General features: G+C 34.3%; 1 protein-coding gene across 3 annotated transcripts in view; it reads left to right on the top strand.

The window, feature by feature from the left end:
- The window catches only part of LOC101898514 (probable serine/threonine-protein kinase vps15), a 178,247-nt gene that overhangs the window by 134,703 nt on the left and 18,819 nt on the right, over positions 1-24,725 (top strand). For all 3 annotated transcript variants that reach the window (XM_059129374.1, XM_059129373.1, XM_059129375.1), the window contains exons 2-4: positions 7,204-7,343; positions 7,546-8,538; positions 21,451-21,580. In XM_059129374.1, the coding sequence (XP_058985357.1) occupies positions 7,204-7,343; positions 7,546-8,538; positions 21,451-21,580 (1,263 nt within the window). The remainder of the gene's footprint in view (positions 1-7,203; positions 7,344-7,545; positions 8,539-21,450; positions 21,581-24,725) is intronic.

Raw genomic sequence — 24,725 nt, 5'->3', positions numbered from 1 at the left:
TCCACTAGGTCAAAGCTAATAATACAAAAGTTGAAGATTTTCAAGAAAATCTCAAGGGAATGCCTCTCCGCTTGGCATGTTAGCCCGAAAACACGAAAATGGTTGCGATAGAGACGTTCTATGAAACGACTGCGACCGCCACTCATGGCGTTATAATTCTTCAGAGGAAATTTTTCAATTATTTTTTACCAATAGTGGACACCGAGCACCTCCAGGCAACACCCTTTCAATTTGGTGGAGGGGACACTTTTTTCATTAATTGATTTCGGAAATTAAATAATGGCAAACCATTAATTATTGGAGGATAGTTAATTGCCCTTTTAGGCTCCCTTATTGGGGGGAATAATTTAGATAACATAATATTCCGCCAATTTTTCTTGGGGGCTGAAGTCCCACCGAAAATGCTGGGTTTTTGGAAAGTAGTACAAAAAGTACTAAAATGTCCTAAAACTTCAATATTTTATGTAGGACAAACAGAATGAGCTAGAATTCTGAAATTTGCAATGAGAGCCACTGATGGAGTGTAGGATCGATGTACCAAAGGGCTCTTGGAAATTCGAATTTTAGGGTTACGAAATGGTTCTAAAATGGTACTAAGCTAGAAATGATAAGAGCTAGAAATTCGGTATGAGAAGCGAGTTTGGAAAGTAGTTTGATAAACGAACGGGAATTATGAAAATACAGGGTGAGATGTCAAAAATTGCAACAAAGTCAAACGCCATAATTTTTACTTTTTTTGTTAAATTTAATTGATTAAAAGCAAAAAATGTCGGAAACAGCATTAAATTTAAGAATAAGTTTAGATTTGTTCGAATTGGTCACCTTTGGCACGAATTATGGCCTTCAAACGGCCAATGAAACCGTCACACGCTGCCCGAATATTGCTCTGCGGCATTTTGACCCATTCCCGGCGAAGCGCTTGCTTGAGGTATTCGACTCTATATTTAGTGCAAACGTTGCTTTCCAAAATACTCCAGACACAATAGTCCAACGGATTGGTACCCAGAGATTTTGGTGGCCATTGTGCGCTGGAAATGAAGCGAGAAACCTCATTTTGTAACCACTCTTGGGTGGCGCGTGCTGATTGCGATGGTGCAGAGTCCTGTTGGAATGTCCAAGGTCTGCGGCCAAAATGTTTGCATGCCCAAGGCTTTAATACACTTTCCAGAATATTTTCGCGATAAAATTCGGTATTTATTCTGATGCCACGGTCGATTAATACGAGCGGAGAGCGACCATCGGCTGTTATGGCGGCCATGGCCGGCTTGAGGCTTGAGTTCTGATGGCCAACCGAAGGTGCACATTTCAGCTGACCTCTTTGGCAAGTAAACACGATCACACAATATTTTGTTTACAAACTGCTGGACAACGAATGTTTTCTCATCGGAGAAAACCAAATTCGGCAGTTCACGACTTCGGCCAAGAGAAGCAACCCTTTAGCTCTTTTGAGTCTATTTTCTTTCGGTGCCGAACGAAATGAAGTAGGTTGATAAAATTTTACTTAAATGTGTATTATGTCGGCAGGACTTTTGGTATTGAAAATGGGCGATGTAGGTCCACGTTTTCGTATAGCCCCCATACAACGGTACCTCCCGATATTCGGTAGTTTGATGATATTAGCGATATTATTTACCGCAACTATTTCAAATTTTGCATTTGAAGTTCGTAATGGATACTACATCATATGACAGAAAATTGTTTGTGCAGGTCCACGTCTACGTATAGCCTCCATATAACGGTACCTCCCGATATGCGGTATTTTGATGATTTTAGCGACATTATTTACCGGAATTGTTTCATATTTGGTATCTGAAGTTCGTAATGGATACTACATCCCAAGACAGAAAATGACCCATGTAGGTCCACGTCTTCGTATAGCCCCCATATAGCGGTACCCCCCTGATATTCGGTATTTTGATTATTTTAGCGACATTATTTATCGAAACTATTTCAAATTTAGTATTTGAAGTTCGTAATGAATACCACAGCCTATGACAGAAAATAAGCCATGTAGGTCCATGTCTTCGTATAGCCCCCATATAGCGGTACCCCCCTGATATTCGGTATTCTGATGATTTTAGCGACATTATTTATCGGAACTATTTCAAATTTCGAATTTGAAGTTCGTAATGGATACTACATCCCAAGACAGAAAATGGGCCATGTAGGTCCACGTCTTCGTATAGCCCCCATATAACGGTACCTCCCGATATTCGGTATTTTGATGATTTTAGCGACATTATTTATCGGAACTATTTCAAATTTAGTATTTGAAGTTCGTAATGAATACCACAACCTATGACAGAAAATGAGCCATGTAGGTCCACATCTTCGTATAGCCCCCATATAACGGTACCCCCCCGATATTCGGTATTTTGATGATTTTAGCGACATTATTTACAGGGATTATTTCAAATTTCGCATGTGAAGTTCGTAATGGATACTTCAGCCCATGCCAGAAAATTGTCTGTGCAGGTTCACGTCTTCGTATAGCCCCCATATAACGGTACCCCCCATATTCGGTATTTTGATGATTTTAGCTACATTATAAACAGATTTTTCTTCAAGTTTCGCATTTAAATATTGTAATAATTTATGACAAAAGTTGCCTATGCAGGTCCACGTCCTCTTATAGATCCTAATATACGGCTACATTCGGTATTTTTAAGATTTTAACAGAATTTTTAACGGATTTTATTTTTTTCGAAAATTACCAAATTTGTTTCAAATGGTATTCAAGAAATCTTGAAGAATATTTTTCCAAGGACCAGCAGAGCTATAAACGTGGATTTTTTAAAGAATATTTTTCCAAGGACCAGCAGAGCTATAAACTTGGATTTTTTAAAGAATATTTTTCCAATGACCAGCAGAACTATAAAGGTGGACTTTTTAAAGAAAATTTTTCTAAGGACCAGCAGAGCTACAAACGTGGATTTTTTAAAGAATATTTCTCCAAGGACTTGTAGAGCTGTAAACGTGGATTTTTTTTAAAGAATATTTTTCCAAGGACTAGCAGAGCTATAAACGTGGATTTTTTAAAGAATATTTCTCCAAGGACCAGCAGAGCTATAAACGTGGATTTTTTAAAGAATATTTTTCCAATGACCAGCAGAGCTATAAACGTGGATTTTTTAAAGAATATTTCTCCAAGTAGCAGCAGAGCTATAAATGTGGATTTTTTAAAGAATATTTCTCCAAGGACTAGAAGAGCTATAAACGTGGATTTTTTAAAGAATATTTCTCCAAGGACTAGTAGAGCTGTAAGCGTGGATTTTTTTAAAGAATATTTCTCCAAGGACTAGTAGAGCTGTAAACGTGGATTTTCTTAAGGAATATTTTTCCAAGGACTAGCATAGCTATAAACTTGGATTTTTTAAAGAATATTTCTCCAAGGACTAGCAGAGCTATAAACGTGTTTAACTTCTTACGATCCCATTAAAAGGGAGTTTTAACCATATTTTGGAAAGAGGACAAAAAAGACCAAAAATTGACAAAATTGTAACGGAAGCATTCGGACATATTAACCAACGTTTGTATTTCCTCATGATGTTTCTTTAGTACGGAACTTACCTTTTTCGCACAGCTGTTACATATCCAGCATAGATACAGACCCTTCAGTGTTGACGGCAGCAGCGAATAGATATAATTCAAAATCATATGCATTTCAAGGGTATTCGTCATGATGTAGACGGTTGTTATATAGGCATAACGGGTTAAATCCACAACGTATAGGAAATTTGCCAAAAATATTCCGGGGCCATAGAATGTGGAACAGTGGCGTGAGGTGGCATAGATTTGAAAGTAGATACGTTTCATTGCCACAATTCGTTTCCATTGAAATGGTCGTATCGGGGTTGTGTTATCACGTTCTCCCGATGAGGTTGTGTTGATTTTGAATCCACAGTTTTTAGATGAAACCACATATTGGGCTCTTGATCTATGGTCGATGCAATTTTTACAAAATTTCCTAGCCATATTTTCAATTAAACTCTGATCTGTACCACCAACAGGTTTGGTATATCTATCCACATATTCCACGAGGATATCAAGTTTCTTTTCCAATTCACTGACTGCAAACCCCATTTGCAGATAGACATTCCAAATTGCCATTACTGCATAGACTAGACGTGCCACAAATCCGATAAATTTCAAATCAAATCCCTGGTGGTACATGATAATTAAAACGCCGCAGAACCAGGTAATATCGAAGGGAATCAGCGACACATAGCTGAGTCTGTGCCACAAGGGTCGCCCCTTCTTCTCCGCAGAGATTTTCACCTGATGATACAAACTTAGTTGCATCGTATCCTCGATGTCCTGCAGCAATTGTTGGATTTCGTGTTCTTTCTTTTTCCGCAACATCGCGCATAGGCAAATGAGAATATGCACACCCTTATACATGAGATACAGCAGTTTAAAGATAATTTGTAGTACACCCCTTTGACCCTGCACCAGGATCATACCCCAGTAGAAGTACAGTTCATAGATTTCCCAAATTATTATCAAGCAATTGTAGATTTGTAAGAATATCTCCACATGGCGATGTTCCGAGTGGCAGGATAAAGCCAAAAAACGAAAATACATGCAATTAAGGTATTTGAGAATATTTATGGCCATGACTGAGCGTTGGAATATGATGTAAAGGACTGGTTAGTTGTTTGGCACAGGCATCGCTGTCTTCAGCTTAACAATAGATTAATTTTTTTGAACGTCTGATTAATGAGTCACTGGAACAGTTCGGTTGATTGAAATGCGATAACACTTTGCGACAAAATTCAATTATTTTCAATCATTACATGAAAAAATAATGTAGATTACACTGCGGAATACAAAAAATTATTCTCGGGAAAATCCAGCAGATTATGGAAGGTGAGCCAAAAATAGAAGCTCCTCTTGTCCTTGGAAAAATATTCTTTAAAAAATCCACGTTTATTGGACTTTTAGGCCTTGGAAAAATATTCTTTAAAAAATCCACGTTTATTGGACTTTTAGGCCTTGGAAAAATATTCTTTAAAAATCCACGTTTAAAGCTCTGCTAGTCCTTGAAAAATTATTCTTTATAGCTCTGCTAGTCCTGGAGAAATATTCTTTAAAAAATCCACGTTTATAGCGCTGCTAGTCCTGGAAATTGCTCCTTTAAAAAATTCACTTTTTTAGCTCTGCTAGTCCTTGGAGAAATATTCTTTAAAAAATCCACGATTATAGCTCTGCTGGTCCTTGGAAAAATATTCTTTAAAAAATCCACGTTTATAGCTCTGCTGGTCCTTGGAAAAATATTCTTTAAAACTCCACGTTTATTGGTCTGCTAGTCCTTGGAAAAATATTCTTTAAAAAATCCACGTTTATAGCTCTGCTGGTCCTTGAAAAATATTCTTTAAAAAATCCACATTCATAGCTCTGCTGGTCCTTGGAAAAATATTCTTTAAAACATCCACGTTTATAGCTCTGCTAGTCCTTGGAGAAACATTCTTTAAAAAATCCACGTTTATAGCTCTGCTGGTACTTGGAATTTTTTTAATCCACGTTTATAGCTTTACTAGTTCTTGGAGAAATATTCTTTAAAAAATCCACGTTTAAAGCTCTGCTAGTCCTTGGAAAATTATTCTTTATAACTCTGCTAGTCCTTGGAAAAATATTCTTTAAAAAATCCATGTTTATAGCTCTGCTAGTCCTGGAGAAATATTCTTTAAAAAATCAACGTTTATAGCTCTGGTGGTCCTTGGAAAAATATTCTTTAAACAATCCACGTTTATAGCTCTGCTAGTCCTTCGAAAATATTCTTTAAAAAATCCAAGTTTATAGCTCTGCTAGTCCTTGGAAAAATATTCTTTAAAAAATCCACGTTTATAGCTCTGCTTGTCCTTGTAGAAATATTCTTTAAAAAATCCACGATTATAGCTCTGCTGGTCCTTGGAAAAATATTCTTTAAAAAATCCACGTTTATAGCTCTGCTGGTCCTTGGAGAAATATTCTTTAAAAAATTCACGTTTATAGCTCTGCTGGTCCTTGGAAAAATATTCTTTAAAAAATCCACGTTTATAGCTCTGCTGGTCCTTGGAGAAATATTCTTTAAAAAATCCACGTTTATTGGCCTGCTAATCCTTGAAAAAATATTCTTTAAATAATCCACGTTTATAGCTCTGCTGGTCCTTGGAAAAATAATCTTTAAAAAACCCATGTTTATAGCTCTGCTGGTCCTTGGAAAAATAATCTTTAAAAAATCCACGTTTATAGCTCTGCTGGTCCTTGGAAAAATAATCTTTAATAAATCCACGTTTATAGCTCTGCTAGGCCTTGGAAAAATATTTTTTAAAAAATCCACGTTTATAGCTCTGCTGGTCCTTGCAAAAATATTCTTTAAAAAATCCACGTTTATAGATCTGCTGGTCCTTGGAAAAATATTTTTTAAAAAACCACGGTTATAGCTCTACTAGTCCTTGGAGAAGTATTCTTTAAAAAATCCACGTTAATAGCTCTGCTGGTCCTTGGATAAATACTCTTTAAAAAATCCACGTTTATAGCTCTGCTAGTCCTTGGAAAAAAATTCTTTAAAAAATCCACGTTTATAGCTCTGCTGGTCTTTGGAAATTTTTTCTTTAAAAAATCCAGGTTTATAGCTCTGCTAGGCCTTTGGAAAAATATTCTTTAAAAAATCCAGGTTTATAGCTCTGCTAGGCCTTGGAAAAATATTCTTTAAAAAATCCACGTTTATAGCTCTGCTGGTCCTTGGAAAAATATTCTTTAGAAAATCCACGTTTATAGTTCTGCTGGTCCTTGGAAAAATATTCTTTAGAAAATCCACGTTTATAGTTCTGCTGGTCCTTGGAAAAATATTCTTTAAAAAATCCACGTTTAAAGCTCTGCTGGTCCTTGGAAAAATAGTCTTTAAAAATCCACGTTTATAGCTTTGCTGGTCCTTGGAAAAATATTCTTTAACAAATCCACGTTTATAGCTCTGCTAGTCCTAGGAAAAATATTCTTTAAAAAATCCACGTTTATAGCTCTGCTGGTCTTTGGCAAGATTTTCTTTAAAAAATCCACGTTTATAGCTCCGCTAGTCCTTGGAAAAATATTCTTTAAAAAATCCACCTTTAAAGCTCTACTGGTCCTTGGAGAAATATTTTTTATAAAATCCATTTTCTTCTTAAACCGACATAAAATTCCATAATGACATCCTCATGTTTCGTGTTTCTTCTCTTCCAGTGCTAACCGTATTGACATCAACTATAAAATACAACGAATACGTGACCGATAAAGGCGAAAATATTTCAATACCATGTATTGCTGATGGTAACATCATGTGGGTCAAAGAGAATGGCAGCAATAATAATACAATAATACAGGTAAGTGCAATGACAAATTTTGAATTTCAGAACCTTTCTCAAAATAAATTAGAATAGGTTCTGGAGACCGATTTTTAAAACAACGTTCAATCCGAGAAATATTTTTTTTTTGTAGAAAAAATATCCCCAAAAATATTCATAGAAATTTGAGTCATTTAGAAAATTCTTAATTATTTCAAAATTTTCTCCCCTCTTTTTCCAGACCGGCAAATACTTAATCCTTCGAAATGTCTCAGCCTCCGATCGTGGTATCTATGTGTGTTTTGCCGCTGTAACACCACGGAAAAGCATTGCCACCCCCACCACCAACATCGCCACAAATCAATCATCAGCCAGTGATAATGTTCTGCCATCCCATGAGGAATCCACAGACGCAGAAAAAGAAAGTCAAGATGAAAAAACCGGTGAGACAAAAAATGCGACAACTGTCGAAGTTGCCACTGGCGACGAAAAGCCTTCTGTAGAAAATAATATTGAAAATATAAAAACAAAAAATGCTTCAACTACCTCAATGCTTCCAATGCCTAAGGATGCTACAAGCCGTGCCAGCAGCAGCCACGTAGCATCTATACCAACAACAGAAACAGCTTCACCGCCAGCCTCCGCTTCAGCCAGCAATAAAACAATGCCAGCAACAAGTAGCAGTTCAAGTAATGTCAGCACCAGCCATCAGAATACCACCACAACCACAAATGCCACCAGTAGCAGCATCAGCGACAGTCACAACACTTCCAGCAACCACAACAACACCAGCAACAACAGCAGTAGTAGTAGTAATTATGCCAACAACAGCAGTAGTCCCAGTCCAAGTGAGGAAATCCTTATAACTACCACCACTCTGCTGCCACCATCCCATGGACACAATGGGGTAAAACAAAAGCAGGCAAAAGAATCCGATGATGATGCCAATGACGACGACGATGAGGATGAGGATGTTGTGCAGGAATTTCAGGCATTTCAAAAAATCAACCTTACCGTTCGTACCCCACCGGGGCCCGTTTCCCAGCTGTATTTTAAGGCCTCAACCATTTTGGGTTTCCTCGTGTGGCGTTTTAATAAAACCAATTCCGGTGGATATCCGGTGCGTAGCTTTACAGCGGAATTCCGTAATGTTTCGTATGATACACCGCCGTACAATAGTAGCTTTGAGCATCAATGGAGTCGGATGGATCCCATTAATATTGCACCGAATGTGGTAAGTGGGGAGGAATACAAACTGTTATCTATTAGCTTTGAATTTAATGAAAGGAGATGGGTGCCATTTGGCGTATACGTAGTGACAGTAATTATACGCTCCAGAGTTCTATGGAGGTAGGAAACTTATTTTAGCGACATCGAAGCTAGAAGAGTTAAAATCGTAAATGTTTTAGGGATACTTTTCCAAGGACTGTCAGAGATATAAACAGGGATTTTTGAAAGAATTTTTCTCCAAGGACTAGCAGGGCTATTAACGTGGATTTTTAAACAATATTTTTCCAAGGACTAGCAGTGCTATAAGGATATCTTGCCAAGGACTAGCAGAACAATAAACGTGGATTTTTTTTAAAAAATAATTTTCCAAGAATTTTTTAATTTTTTAGTCTTTTTAATAGTTTTCCAAAGACTACTAGAACGTGGATTTGTTTAAAGAATATTTTTCCAAGGACTATCAGAGCTATAAACGTGGATTTTTGAAAGGAAATCTCGCCAAGGACTAGCAGAGCTATAAACGTGGATTTTTTTAAAGAAAAACCTATTAAGGACTGGCAGAGCTATAAACGTGGATTTTTTTAAAGAAAAACCTATCAAGGACTGACAGAGCTATAAACGTGGATTTTTTTAAAGAAAAACCTATCAAGGACTGGCAGAGCTATAAACGTGGATTTTTTTAAAGAAAAACCTATCAAGGACTGGCAGAGCTATAAACGTGGATTTATTTAAAGAAAAACCTATCAAGGACTGGCAGAGCTTTAAACGTGGATTTTTTTAAAGAAAATTTTTCCAAGAATTTTTTTAAGAATAGTTTTCCAAAGACTAACAGAACGTGGATTTCTTAAAGAATATTTTTCCAAGGACTAGTAAAACGTGGATTTTTTAAAGAAAATCCTTCCAAGGACTAGTAGAGCTAATAACGTGGATTTCTTAAAGGATATTTTTCCAAGGACCAGCAGAGCTATAAATGTGGATTTTTAAAGAATATTTTTCCAAGGACTAGCAGAGCTATTAACGTGGATTTTTCAAAGAATATTTTCCCAAGGATTAACAGACCAAGAAACGTGGATTTCTCAAAGAATATTTTCCCAAGGACTAACAGACCAAGAAACGTGGATTTTTAAAGAATAGTTTTCCAAGGGCAATTAGACCAAGAAACGTGGATTTTTTAAAGAATAGTTTTCCAAGGACTAGTAGACCAAGGAACGTGGATTTTTTAAAGAATAGTTTTCCAAGGACTAGTAGACCAAGAAACTCGGATTTTGAAAGAATAGTTTTCCAAGGGCTATTAGACCAAGGAACGTGGATTTTTTAAAGAATAGTTTTCCAAGGGCAATTAGACCAAGAAACTCGGATTTTGAAAGAATAGTTTTCCAAGGACTGGTAGACCAAGAAACGTGGATTTTTTAAAGAATATTTTTCCAAGGACTAGTAGACCAAGAAACGTGGATTTTTTTAAAGAATATTTTTACAAGGACTAGTAGACCAAGAAATGTGGATTTTTTAAAGAATATTTTTCCAAGGACTAGTAGACCAAGAAACGTGGATTTTTTAAAGAATATTTTTCCAAGGACTAGTAGACCAAGAAACGTGGATTTTTTAAAGAATATTTTTCCAAGGACTAGTAGATCAAGAAACGTGGATTTTTTAAAGAATAGTTTTCCAAGGACTAGTAGACCAAGAAACGTGGATTTTTTAAAGAATAGTTTTCCAAGGACTAGTAGACCAAGAAACGTGGATTTTTTAAAGAATATTTTTTCCAGGACTAGTAGACCAAGAAACGTGGATTTTTTAAAGAATATTTTTCCAAGGACTAGTAGACCAAGAAACTTGGATTTTTTAAAGAATATTTTTCCAAGGACTAGTAGATCAAGAAACGTGGATTTTTTTAAAGAATATTTTTCCAAGGACTAGTAGATCAAGAAACGTGGATTTTTAAAGAATATTTTTCCAAGGACTAGTAGACCAAGAAACGTGGATTTTTTAAAGAATATTTTTCCAAGGACTAGTAGACCAAGAAACGTGGATTTTTTAAAGAATATTTTTCCAAGGACTAGTAGACCAAGAAACGTGGTTTTTTTAAAGAATATTTTTCCAAGGACTAGTAGACCAAGAAATGTGGATTTTTTAAAGAATATTTTTCCAAGGACTAGTAGACCAAGAAACGTGGATTTTTTAAAGAATAGTTTTCCAAGGACTAGTAGACCAAGGAACGTGGATTTTTTAAAGAATAGTTTTCCAAGGACTAGTAGACCAAGAAACGTGGATTTTTTAAAGAATATTTTTCCAAGGCCTAGCGGAGCTATAAATGTGGATTTTTTAAAGAATATTTTTCCAAGGACTAGTAGACCAAGAAACGTGGATTTTTTAAAGAATATTTTTCCAAGGACTAATATACCAAGAAACGTGGATTTTTTAAAGAATATTTTTCCAAGGACTAATATACCAAGAAACGTGGATTTTTTAAAGAATATTTTTCCAAGGAGTAGTAGACCAAGAAACGTGGATTTTTTAAAGAATATTTTTCCAAGGACTAATATACCAAGAAACGTGGATTTTTTAAAGAATATTTTTCCAAGGACTAGTAGACCAAGAAACGTGGATTTTTTAAAGAATAGTTTTCCAAGGACTAGTAGACCAAGGAACGTGGATTTTTTAAAGAATATTTCCCAAGGACTAGTAGACCAAGAAACGTGGATTTTTTAAAGAATATTTTTCCAAGGACTAGTAGACCAAGAAACGTGGATTTTTTAAAGAATATTTTCCAAAGGACTAGTAGACCGAGAAACGTGGATTTTTTAGAGAATATTTCCCAAGGACTAGTAGACCAAGAAACGTGGATTTTTTAAAGAATATTTTTCAAAAGGACTAGTAGACCAAGAAACGTGGATTTTTTAAAGAATATTTTTCCAAGGACTAGTAGACCGAGAAACGTGGATTTTTTAAAGAATATTTTTCCAAGGACTAGTAGACCAAGAAACGTGGATTTTTTAAAGAATATTTTTCCAAGGACTAGTAGACCAAGAAACGTGGATTTTTTAAAGAATATTTTTCCAAGGACTAGTAGACCAAGAAACGTGGATTTTTTAAAGAATATTTTTTAAGGACTAGTAGACCAAGAAACGTGGATTTTTTAAAGAATATTTTTCCAAGGACTAGTAGACCAAGAAACGTGGATTTTTTAAAGAATATTTTTCCAAGGACTAGTAGACCAAGAAACGTGGATTTTTTAAAGAATATTTTTCCAAAGACTAGTAGACCAAGAAACGTGGAATTTTTTAAAGAAGGCCCAGCGGAGCTATAAACGTGGATTTCTTAAAGAATATTTCCACAAGGATTAGTAGAGCTATAAACGTGGATTTTTTAAAGAATATTTCCACAAGGATTAGTAGAGCTATAATCGTGGATTTTTTAAAGAATATTTCTACAATGATTAGTAGAGCTATAAACATGGATTTTTTAAAGAATATTTTTCCAAGGCCTAGCGGAGCTATAAACGTGGATTTTTAAAGAATATTTTTCCAAGGACTAGTAGACCAAGAAACGTGGATTTTTTAAAAAATATTTTCCCAAGGACTAGTAGACCAAGAAACGTGGATTTTTTAAAGAATATTTTTCCAAGGACTAGTAGACCAAGAAACGTGGATTTTTTAAAGAATATTTTTCCAAGGACTAGTAGACCAAGAAACGTGGATTTTTTAAAGAATATTTTTCCAAAGACTAGTAGACCAAGAAACGTGGAATTTTTTAAAGAAGGCCCAGCGGAGCTATAAACGTGGATTTCTTAAAGAATATTTCCACAAGGATTAGTAGAGCTATAAACGTGGATTTTTTAAAGAATATTTCCACAAGGATTAGTAGAGCTATAATCGTGGATTTTTTAAAGAATATTTCTACAATGATTAGTAGAGCTATAAACATGGATTTTTTAAAGAATATTTTTCCAAGGCCTAGCGGAGCTATAAACGTGGATTTTTAAAGAATATTTTTCCAAGGACTAGTAGACCAAGAAACGTGGATTTTTTAAAAAATATTTTCCCAAGGACTAGTAGACCAAGAAACGTGGATTTTTTAAAGAATATTTTTCCAAGGACTAGTAGACCAAGAAACGTGGATTTTTTAAAGAATATTTTTCCAAGGACTAGTAGACCAAGAAACGTGGATTTTTTAAAGAATATTTTTCCAAAGACTAGTAGACCAAGAAACGTGGAATTTTTTAAAGAAGGCCCAGCGGAGCTATAAACGTGGATTTCTTAAAGAATATTTCCACAAGGATTAGTAGAGCTATAAACGTGGATTTTTTAAAGAATATTTCCACAAGGATTAGTAGAGCTATAATCGTGGATTTTTTAAAGAATATTTCTACAATGATTAGTAGAGCTATAAACATGGATTTTTTAAAGAATATTTTTCCAAGGCCTAGCGGAGCTATAAACGTGGATTTTTAAAGAATATTTTTCCAAGGACTAGTAGACCAAGAAACGTGGATTTTTTAAAAAATATTTTCCCAAGGACTAGTAGACCAAGAAACGTGGATTTTTTAAAGAATATTTTTCCAAGGACTAGTAGACCAAGAAACGTGGATTTTTTAAAGAATATTTTTCCAAGGACTAGTAGACCAAGAAACGTGGATTTTTTAAAGAATATTTTTCCAAAGACTAGTAGACCAAGAAACGTGGAATTTTTTAAAGAAGGCCCAGCGGAGCTATAAACGTGGATTTCTTAAAGAATATTTCCACAAGGATTAGTAGAGCTATAAACGTGGATTTTTTAAAGAATATTTCCACAAGGATTAGTAGAGCTATAATCGTGGATTTTTTAAAGAATATTTCTACAATGATTAGTAGAGCTATAAACATGGATTTTTTAAAGAATATTTTTCCAAGGCCTAGCGGAGCTATAAACGTGGATTTTTAAAGAATATTTTTCCAAGGACTAGTAGACCAAGAAACGTGAATTTTTTAAAGAATATTTTTCCAAGGACTAGTAGACCAAGAAACGTGGATTTTTTAAAGAATATTTTTCCAAGGACTAGTAGACCAAGAAACGTGGATTTTTTAAAGAATATTTTTCCAAGGACTAGTAGACCAAGAAACGTGAATTTTTTAAAGAATATTTTTCCAAGGACTAGTAGACCAAGAAACGTGGATTTTTTAAAGAATATTTTTCCAAGGACTAGTAGACCAAGAAACGTGGATTTTTTAAAGAATATTTTTCCAAGGACTAGTAGACCAAGAAACGTGAATTTTTTAAAGAATATTTTTCCAAGGACTAGTAGACCAAGAAACGTGGATTTTTTAAAGAATATTTTTCCAAGGACTAGTAGACCAAGAAACGTGGATTTTTTAAAGAATATTTTTCCAAGGACTAATATACCAAGAAACGTGGATTTTTTAAAGAATATTTTTCCAAGGACTAATATACCAAGAAACGTGGATTTTTTAAAGAATATTTTTCCAAGGACTAATATACCAAGAAACGTGGATTTTTTAAAGAATATTTTTCCAAGGACTCGTAGACCAAGAAACGTGGATTTTTTAAAGAATATTTTTCCAAGGACTAGTAGAGTAGTAGTTTAAAGAATAGTTTTCCAAGGACTAGTAGACCAAGGAACGTGGATTTTTTAAAGAATAGTTTTCCAAGGACTAGTAGACCAAGGAACGTGGATTTTTTAAAGAATAGTTTTCCAAGGACTAGTAGACCATGAAACTCGGATTTTGAAAGAATAGTTTTCCAAGGGCTATTAGACCAAGGAACGTGGATTTTTTAAAGAATAGTTTTCCAAGGACTAGTAGACCATGAAACTCGGATTTTGAAAGAATAGTTTTCCAAGGACTGGTAGACCAAGAAACGTGGATTTTTTAAAGAATATTTTTCCAAGGACTAGTAGACCAAGAAACGTGGATTTTTTAAAGAATATTTTTCCAAGGACTAGTAGACCAAGAAACGTGGATTTTTTAAAGAATATTTTTCCAAGGACTAGTAGACCAAGAAACGTGGATTTTTTAAAGAATATTTTTCCAAGGACTAGTAGACCAAGAAACGTGGATTTTTTAAAGAATAGTTTTCCAAGGACTAGTAGACCAAGGAACGTGGATTTTTTAAAGAATATTTCCCAAGGACTAGTAGACCAAGAAACGTGGATTTTTTAAAGAATATTTTTCCAAGGACTAGTAGACCAAGAAACGTGGATTTTTTAAAGAATATTTTTCCAAGGACTAGTAGACCGAGAAACGTGGATTTTTTAGAGAATATTTCCCAAGGACTAGTAGACCAAGAAACGTGGATTTTTTAAAGAATATTTTTCCAAGGACTAGTAGACCAAGAAACGTGGATTTTTTAAAGAATATTTTTCCAAGGACTAGTAGACCGAGAAACGTGGATTTTTTAAAGAATATTTTTCCAAGGACTAGTAGACCAAGAATCGTGGATTTTTTAAAGAATATTTCCCAAGGACTAGTAGACCAAGAAACGTGGATTTTTTAAAGAATATTTTTCCAAGGACTAGTAGACCAAGAAACGTGGATTTTTTAAAGAATATTTTTCCAAGGACTAGTAGACCGAGAAACGTGGATTTTTTAAAGAATATTTTTCCAAGGACTAGTAGACCAAGAATCGTGGATTTTTTTGAAGAATATTTCCCAAGGACTAGTAGACCAAGAAACGTGGATTTTTTAAAGAATATTTTTCCAAGGACTAGTAGACCAAGAAACGTGGATTTTTTAAAGAATATTTTTCCAAGGACTAGTAGACCAAGAAACGTGGATTTTTTAAAGAATATTTTTCCAAGGACTAGTAGACCAAGAAACGTGGATTTTTTAAAGAATATTTTTCCAAGGACTAGTAGACCAAGAAACGTGGATTTTTTAAAGAATATTTTTCCAAGGACTAGTAGACCAAGAAACGTGGATTTTTTAAAGAATATTTTTCCAAGGACTAGTAGACCAAGAAACGTGGATTTTTTAAAGAATATTTTTCCAAGGACTAGTAGACCAAGAAACGTGGATTTTTTAAAGAATATTTTTCCAAGGACTAGTAGACCAAGAAACGTGGATTTTTTAAAGAATATTTTTCCAAGGACTAGTAGACCAAGAAACGTGGATTTTTTAAAGAATATTTTTCCAAGGACTAGTAGACCAAGAAACGTGGATTTTTTAAAGAATATTTTTCCAAGGACTAGTAGACCAAGAAACGTGGATTTTTTAAAGAATATTTTTCCAAGGACTAGTAGACCAAGAATCGTGGATTTTTTAAAGAATATTTCCCAAGGACTAGTAGACCAAGAAACGTGGATTTTTTAAAGAATATTTTTCCAAGGACTAGTAGACCAAGAAACGTGGATTTTTTAAAGAATATTTTTCCAAGGACTAGTAGACCAAGAAACGTGGATTTTTTAAAGAATATTTTTCCAAGGACTAGTAGACCAAGAAACGTGGATTTTTTAAAGAATATTTTTCCAAGGACTAGTAGACCAAGAATCGTGGATTTTTTAAAGAATATTTCCCAAGGACTAGTAGACCAAGAAACGTGGATTTTTTAAAGAATATTTTTCCAAGGACTAGTAGACCAAGAAACGTGGATTTTTTAAAGAATATTTTTCCAAGGACTAGTAGACCAAGAAACGTGGATTTTTTAAAGAATATTTTTCCAAGGACTAGTAGACCAAGAAACGTGGATTTTTTAAAGAATATTTTTCCAAGGACTAGTAGACCAAGAATCGTGGATTTTTTAAAGAATATTTCCCAAGGACTAGTAGACCAAGAAACGTGGATTTTTTAAAGAATATTTTTCCAAGGACTAGTAGACCAAGAAACGTGGATTTTTTAAAGAATATTTTTCCAAGGACTAGTAGACCAAGAAACGTGGATTTTTTAAAGAATATTTTTCCAAGGACTAGTAGACCAAGAAACGTGGATTTTTTAAAGAATATTTTTCCAAGGACTAGTAGACCAAGAATCGTGGATTTTTTAAAGAATATTTCCCAAGGACTAGTAGACCAAGAAACGTGGATTTTTTAAAGAATATTTTTCCAAGGACTAGTAGACCAAGAAACGTGGATTTTTTAAAGAATATTTTTCCAAGGACTAGTAGACCAAGAAACGTGGATTTTTTAAAGAATATTTTTCCAAGGACTAGTAGACCAAGAATCGTGGATTTTTTAAAGAATATTTCCCAAGGACTAGTAGACCAAGAAACGTGGATTTTTTAAAGAATATTTTTCCAAGGACTAGTAGACCAAGAAACGTGGATTTTTTAAAGAATATTTTTCCAAGGACTAGTAGACCAAGAAACGTGGATTTTTTAAAGAATATTTTTCCAAGGACTAGTAGACCAAGAAACGTGGATTTTTTAAAGAATATTTTTCCAAGGACTAGTAGACCAAGAATCGTGGATTTTTTAAAGAATATTTCCCAAGGACTAGTAGACCAAGAAACGTGGATTTTTTAAAGAATATTTTTCCAAGGACTAGTAGACCAAGAAACGTGGATTTTTTAAAGAATATTTTTCCAAGGACTAGTAGACCAAGAAACGTGGATTTTTTAAAGAATATTTTTCCAAGGACTAGTAGACCAAGAATCGTGGATTTTTTAAAGAATATTTCCCAAGGACTAGTAGACCAAGAAACGTGGATTTTTTAAAGAATATTTTTCCAAGGACTAGTAGACCAAGAAACGTGGATTTTTTAAAGAATATTTTTCCAAGGACTAGTAGACCAAGAAACGTGGATTTTTTAAAGAATATTTTTCCAAGGACTAGTAGACCAAGAAACGTGGATTTTTTAAAGAATATTTTTCCAAGGACTAGTAGACCAAGAATCGTGGATTTTTTAAAGAATATTTCCCAAGGACTAGTAGACCAAGAAACGTGGATTTTTTAAAGAATATTTTTCCAAGGACTAGTAGACCAAGAAACGTGGATTTTTTAAAGAATATTTTTCCAAGGACTAGTAGACCAAGAAACGTGGATTTTTTAAAGAATATTTTTCCAAGGACTAGTAGACCAAGAATCGTGGATTTTTTAAAGAATATTTCCCAAGGACTAGTAGACCAAGAAACGTGGATTTTTTAAAGAATATTTTTCCAAGGACTAGTAGACCAAGAAACGTGGATTTTTTAAAGAATATTTTTCCAAGGACTAGTAGACCAAGAAACGTGGATTTTTTAAAGAATATTTTTCCAAGGACTAGTAGACCAAGAAACGTGGATTTTTTAAAGAATATTTTTCCAAGGACTAGTAGACCAAGAATCGTGGATTTTTTAAAGAATATTTCCCAAGGACTAGTAGACCAAGAAACGTGGATTTTTTAAAGAATATTTTTCCAAGGACTAGTAGACCAAGAAACGTGGATTTTTTAAAGAATATTTTTCCAAGGACTAGTAGACCAAGAAACGTGGATTTTTTAAAGAATATTTTTCCAAGGACTAGTAGACCAAGAATCGTGGATTTTTTAAAGAATATTTCCCAAGGACTAGTAGACCAAGAAACGTGGATTTTTTAAAGAATATTTTTCCAAGGACTAGTAGACCAAGAAACGTGGATTTTTTAAAGAATATTTTTCCAAGGACTAGTAGACCAAGAAACGTGGATTTTTTAAAGAATATTTTTCCAAGGACTAGTAGACCAAGAAACGTGGATTTTTTAAAGAATATTTTTCCAAGGACTAGTAGACCAAGAATCGTGGATTTTTTAAAGAATATTTCCCAAGGACTAGTAGACCAAGAAACGTGGATTTTTTAAAGAATATTTTTCCAAGGACTAGTAGACCAAGAAACGTGGATTTTTTAAAGAATATTTTTCCAAGGACTAGTAGACCAAGAAACGTGGATTTTTTAAAGAATATTTTTCCAAGGACTAGTAGACCAAGAAACGTGGATTTTTTAAAGAATATTTTTCCAAGGACTAGTAGACCAAGAATCGTGGATTTTTTAAAGAATATTTCCCAAGGACTAGTAGACCAAGAAACGTGGATTTTTTAAAGAATATTTTTCCAAGGACTAGTAGACCAAGAAACGTGGATTTTTTAAAGAATATTTTTCCAAGGACTAGTAGACCAAGAAACGTGGATTTTTTAAAGAATATTTTTCCAAGGACTAGTAGACCAAGAAACGTGGATTTTTTAAAGAATATTTTTCCAAGGACTAGTAGACCAAGAAACGTGGATTTTTTAAAGAATATTTTTCCAAGGACTAGTAGACCAAGAAACGTGGATTTTTTAAAGAATATTTTTCCAAGGACTAGTAGACCAAGAATCGTGGATTTTTTAAAGAATATTTCCCAAGGACTAGTAGACCAAGAAACGTGGATTTTTTAAAGAATATTTTTCCAAGGACTAGTAGACCAAGAAACGTGGATTTTTTAAAGAATATTTTTCCAAGGACTAGTAGACCAAGAAACGTGGATTTTTTAAAGAATATTTTTCCAAGGACTAGTAGACCAAGAAACGTGGATTTTTTAAAGAATATTTTTCCAAGGACTAGTAGACCAAGAATCGTGGATTTTTTAAAGAATATTTTTCCAAGGACTAGTAGACCAAGAAACGTGGATTTTTTAAAGAATATTTTTCCAAGGACTAGTAGACCAAGAAACGTGGATTTTTTAAAGAATATTTTTCCAAGGACTAGTAGACCAAGAAACGTGGATTTTTTAAAGAATATTTTTCCAAGGACTAGTAGACCAAGAAACGTGGATTTTTTAAAGAATATTTTTCCAAGGACTAGTAGACCAAGAAACGTGGATTTTTTAAAGAATATTTTTCCAAGGACTAGTAGACCAAGAAACGTGGATTTTTTAAAGAATATTTTTCCAAGGACTAGTAGACCGAGAAACGTGGATTTTTTAAAGAATATTTTTCCAAGGACTAGTAGACCAAGAATCGTGGATTTTTTTGAAGAATATTTCCCAAGGACTAGTAGACCAAGAAACGTGGATTTTTTAAAGAATATTTTTCCAAGGACTAGTAGACCAAGAAACGTGGATTTTTTAAAGAATATTTTTCCAAGGACTAGTAGACCAAGAAACGTGGATTTTTTAAAGAATATTTTTCCAAGGACTAGTAGACCAAGAAACGTGGATTTTTTAAAGAATATTTTTCCAAGGACTAGTAGACCAAGAAACGTGGATTTTTTAAAGAATATTTTTCCAAGGACTAGTAGACCAAGAAACGTGGATTTTTTAAAGAATATTTTTCCAAGGACTAGTAGACCAAGAAACGTGGATTTTTTAAAGAATATTTTTCCAAGGACTAGTAGACCAAGAAACGTGGATTTTTTAAAGAATATTTTTCCAAGGACTAACAGAGATATAAAGGTGGATATTTTTAAAGAATATTTTTCCAAGGACGAGCAGAGCTAGAATCGTGGATTTTTCAAGGACTAGCAGAGCTAGAATCGTGGATTTTTCAAGGACTAGCAGAGCTAGAATCGTGGATTTTTCAAGGACTAGCAGAGGTAGAATCGTGGATTTTTCAAGGACTAGCAGAGCTAGAATCGTGGATTTTTCAAGGACTAGCAGAGCTAGAATCGTGGATTTTTCAAGGACTAGCAGAGCTAGAATCGTGGATTTTTCAAGGACTAGCAGAGCTAGAATCGTGGATTTTTCAAGGACTAGCAGAGCTAGAATCGTGGATTTTTCAAGGACTAGCAGAGCTAGAATCGTGGATTTTTCAAGGACTAGCAGAGCTAGAATCGTGGATTTTTCAAGGACTAGCAGAGCTAGAATCGTGAATTTTTTAAAGATTATATTTCAAAGGACTAGCAGGGCTATCAAACGTGGATTTTCAATTTTTCCAAGGACTAGCACAGCTATAAATGAGGATTTTTTAACGAAAACCTTTCCAAGGACTAGCAGAGCTATAAACGTGGATTTTTAAAGACTATTTTCCAAGGTCTAGCAGAGCTATAAACGTGGATTTTTTGAAGATAATCTTTCCAAGGACTAGCAGAGCTATAAACGTGGATTTTTTGAAGATAATCTTTCCAAGGACTAGCAGAGCTATAAACGTGGATTTTTTGAAGATAATCTTCCCAAGGACTAGCAGAGCTATAGACGCGGAAAATTTAATTTATTTCTCAGGCCTCAAAGGTCTGCTCATTACTTGTCCTTTCTAATTTAATGTGGACTGTATTAAAAGAGATCCCGGTTTAAGAAATCTCTCTCTCTCTCTCTCTCTTCTACACTAGGTAGCCCCGCTATTCTCTTTTATTATAAAAACATATTCACTTATCCATGACCACCGCTTTTCTAAACACTTCCATTGTTTGACATCTTCAATTGTCAAAAGTAATTGAATGTTATGAACTCTGTGCGATTTGATTGACATTTATGCGATCTGCTAATGATAGGTTTGGTAAACAAAAGTTCTAATTTAGTTGGACAACAAAAGCGTACAATTTACGCTTTGTTTGTCATTTTTCAGCGATTTGCATGCCCTCGGCTTTTGTGGGTATATGCAGCTTGAATGGCAATTTTTCAATTTTTTTCTATGGAAATAAAATTTCATTTCTATAGGAAATATTCGAACCGCAGCTCGTTTTTATTATTTTTTAGAGATACTTCTCGCTCACCCATCTCCTCCCCTCCTTTTTTCCGGGCAGTAGTATTATTTTGTCAAGAAGTCAATTAAGCGTAAATAGACGACAATCATTTAAATTATATTACCACCGCAAAATGTTTAATGAGATTGACATTAAGAGCTGTTTCGAACAGACACACATACAGACTGACGACATACATTCAATATTGTTGACAGAGCCGAGCTGGTCGAAGAGGACGGACATTGCGTTCGCCCAATTGTATTTAGTCATAATTAACAAGATTTACTTAACGTTGGTCAATTATTTATTCTCCACTTGTGTTTTTATTTTATTCCCACAAACTTATCTCTCTTCCTCTCTCTTTTGGATATCATTTCCCACAGCGGCAAATGGAAGTGTATCGCCTGGAACCCAACACCACATATGAGTTTCGCATGTGGGCCAACAATCACTTGGGCAGCGGTGAAGTTGTAACAACGAATGTCACAACATTGCCGGAAACCAAAGAAGAAGGTAAGTTCCAAGTTGCCAACCCTGGCCTCTTATCTTGATAGCCACAATGTGAGTGTGTATCTGTGTAGTTGTAAGATTGTATTACTAAGTTTATTTTTTTTTTGTTGTTTTTTATATTTCATTATTGTATTAAGTAATTGATAGTAGGAGTATTTACTTGTTATCACACATTAATGTGTGTTAAGGTTATTAGAGAGAATATTAGGTTGAGTTAGGTTTACAGAAAATGTTTGTGTATTTGTTGAAAGGGACAAGAAGGATATGACAATGTGTGTTTGATATAGATCATGATGTGGTATGGATTACGTTTAGTTAGAATCATGTAATTGAAAATTAGTAGAAAATCAGTTTCCACTGCTGTTATACAGATAAAATGTAACTAAATATTTTTTTTTTATAAATTTATTAAAAGTCTAATTATATAAGGGTTCAATCTTCCATAAATCATACATACATAGAATCTCTTTTACAAGTCATTCAAAATAGTATCACTCGGTTTTGCGGACATATGTATACCTCCAGGCTTGAGTAATGATTATTCAAACTATTGACCTTTTTTGGGGGAGGTTCCGCAGCAGATGGTCAATATTCACAACGTGCCAGATTTGGACTATATCGACTACTTCGTATACTTTATTTGAGAGATGTGCAAATTTTTGGAAAATGTGGAAATATGCGTGAAATAACAGATATAGCGGACCAAAGTATTCCATTTTCATATTTCATCTAATACAGATAAAAATATTGGTGTGTGCAAAATTTCAACGAAATCCAATATTTATATCCAATTTTATACGAAAACATAAATTCCGATAAATTACATATTCATATCCGATTTCTGGTTAAGAGAAATATTTAGATATGGCAAGTTGTAAAATATCGCTAACTTGTTTCTCATGTTATGACAGATAAGAGTATTGAAAATTGTGACCCTATGTGGTTGAGGTAACAGAAGGGGTTTGTCAGATATATATCATCTTCACAAGAGATCCTACGTTAGCAAAAATATTTGGCTTTATGAAATTTGGAGAGAGTTGGATGCTTATTTCGTATTTTTGACCGTTTGTTTAACCTTAAACCCTATACAGGGGAGGTACCAGAAAAAATGGTCCGATTTCTAACATGTTTACAACAGATCTTGTGTTGATGGAAATATTGAGATGTACCAAGTCTGGAAAGGAATCGGATGTTAATGTCGCGTTTTATGAGCTTCGGGATATTCAAAATTTTGAGTCTTTGTGGGGGAGGTACCAGAATGAGTGGCACGATACATTCCATCTTCACATTAGATCTTGTGTTAGTAGAAATAATGGGATGTGTAAAATATAAAGAGAACCTTATTTTTATTTCGGATTTTATAAACGTTTTGGTTATTCAAAATTTTGACCCTTTGCGGAAGAGGTACCAGAAGGAATTGTCCAATCTCTACCATATTTATAACAGGTCTTGTGTTGATGGAAATATTGAAATATTCCAAGTCGGAATGAAATCGAATATCAATTTGGTGTTTTAAGAGCTTAAGGGATATTCAAAATTTTGACCCGTTGTGGGGGAGGTACCAGAAAGAGTAGACCGATATATTCCATCTTCACAGCAGATCTTGGGTTTATAAAAATATTGTAACGTGTGTAATTTAAAGACAATCGGACACATAACTCACATTTTATACGAATTATAATTATTCAAAATATTCACCTTTTGTGGGGAAGGCACTTGATGGAGTGGACCGATATTATTCCTTTTTGCACCTGACATAGCACTAATGCAAATATTAGGATTCGCAAAGTTGGAGCAAAACCGGATTATCTTTTCTCTTTCTATGCAGTAACATATATTTTTTTTTTTTTTTTTTTTTTTTTTGTGGCGGATTTACCGGAAGTTGTGGACCGATATTGCCCATCTCCGAACTCAATCTGAGTTTGACAATAATATTACGATGTACCAAGTTTGGATCAAATCGGATACTCCCTTCGAGAGTTATTGTGCGCATCAGACAGACAGATGGACGGACGAACGGACATTGCTAGATCGTCTGAGACGGAATTGGTCCAAAGAGACCTACGATCATTATTAGTGGGCAATATCGGCCCACTCCTTCTAGTACCTCCCCCACAAAACTTCAAAATTTTCAAAAAATATATTTTCCGCACAGAAGGAGAAACGATAATCCGATTTTGCTCCAACTTTGCGAATCCTAATATTTGCGTCAGTTCTAGGTTAGGTGCGAAGGTGGACAATATCTGTCCACTCCATCAAGTACCTCCCTGACAAAGGATAAACATTTTCAACAATAATAACTCTTAAAAAATTTGATGTAAGATCTGGTATTAAGATGGAATATATCGGTCCACTCATTCTGGTACCTCCCCCACAATAGGTCGAAATTTGGAATATCCATTAAGCTCATAAAACGCGAAATGAACATCCGATTCCATTTAGACTTGGCTCATCTGAATATTGTTATAAAAACGGTAGAGATCGGACCATTCCTTTTGGTACCTCCCCCACAAGGTGCAACATTTTAAATAACCAAAACGGTTATAAAATCCATAATTTCGACTAACAAAAAATCTGTTATGAAGATGGGATATATCGGTCCACTTCTTTTGTTACCTTCCCACAAAGGCGCAAAATTTTGAATATCCAGCTCATAAAAAGTGAAATTAACATCGAATACTGGGTAATGAACTGGAACAATTTGAATAAATAGTTTGGAAATGAAGTCAAACAAATTCCAAATTTCATACGGAACATTTGAAGAATAAAGCAATTTATTCAACAATTCAATTAAATTGAATATCTAAAAAGAATATTTTGTAAAATAAAATAAATACGTCTTGGCTTAAACAGAGTGATGAGCTTATAAGAATCTTTATCTCTTCTATAAAAAAGATATATTTAATTTGAGTTCTAAATAATCTCAATATTTATGAGATCTTTATCATTCGAAGCCATTCCTTTTGACACTAATACTGTTTGATATTCGAACCGATCGCATGGCTTCCAAAACAAAATGTTCGAAACAATTGAATAAGGAATACACTGTTTGATATACATATCTTATTTGAATTCTCTTTCAAACCCCATTCTATTCAACTAAACAATTGTCAAATCCTTCTTGCTCGATTAATTATTTCCCACTTAG

The sequence above is a fragment of the Musca domestica genome, unplaced genomic scaffold, assembly GCF_030504385.1.
Source record: "Musca domestica strain aabys unplaced genomic scaffold, Musca_domestica.polishedcontigs.V.1.1 60, whole genome shotgun sequence".
Classification (NCBI taxonomy): Eukaryota; Metazoa; Arthropoda; class Insecta; order Diptera; family Muscidae; genus Musca; species Musca domestica.
This window is presented reverse-complemented; position numbering and strand designations above follow the sequence as displayed.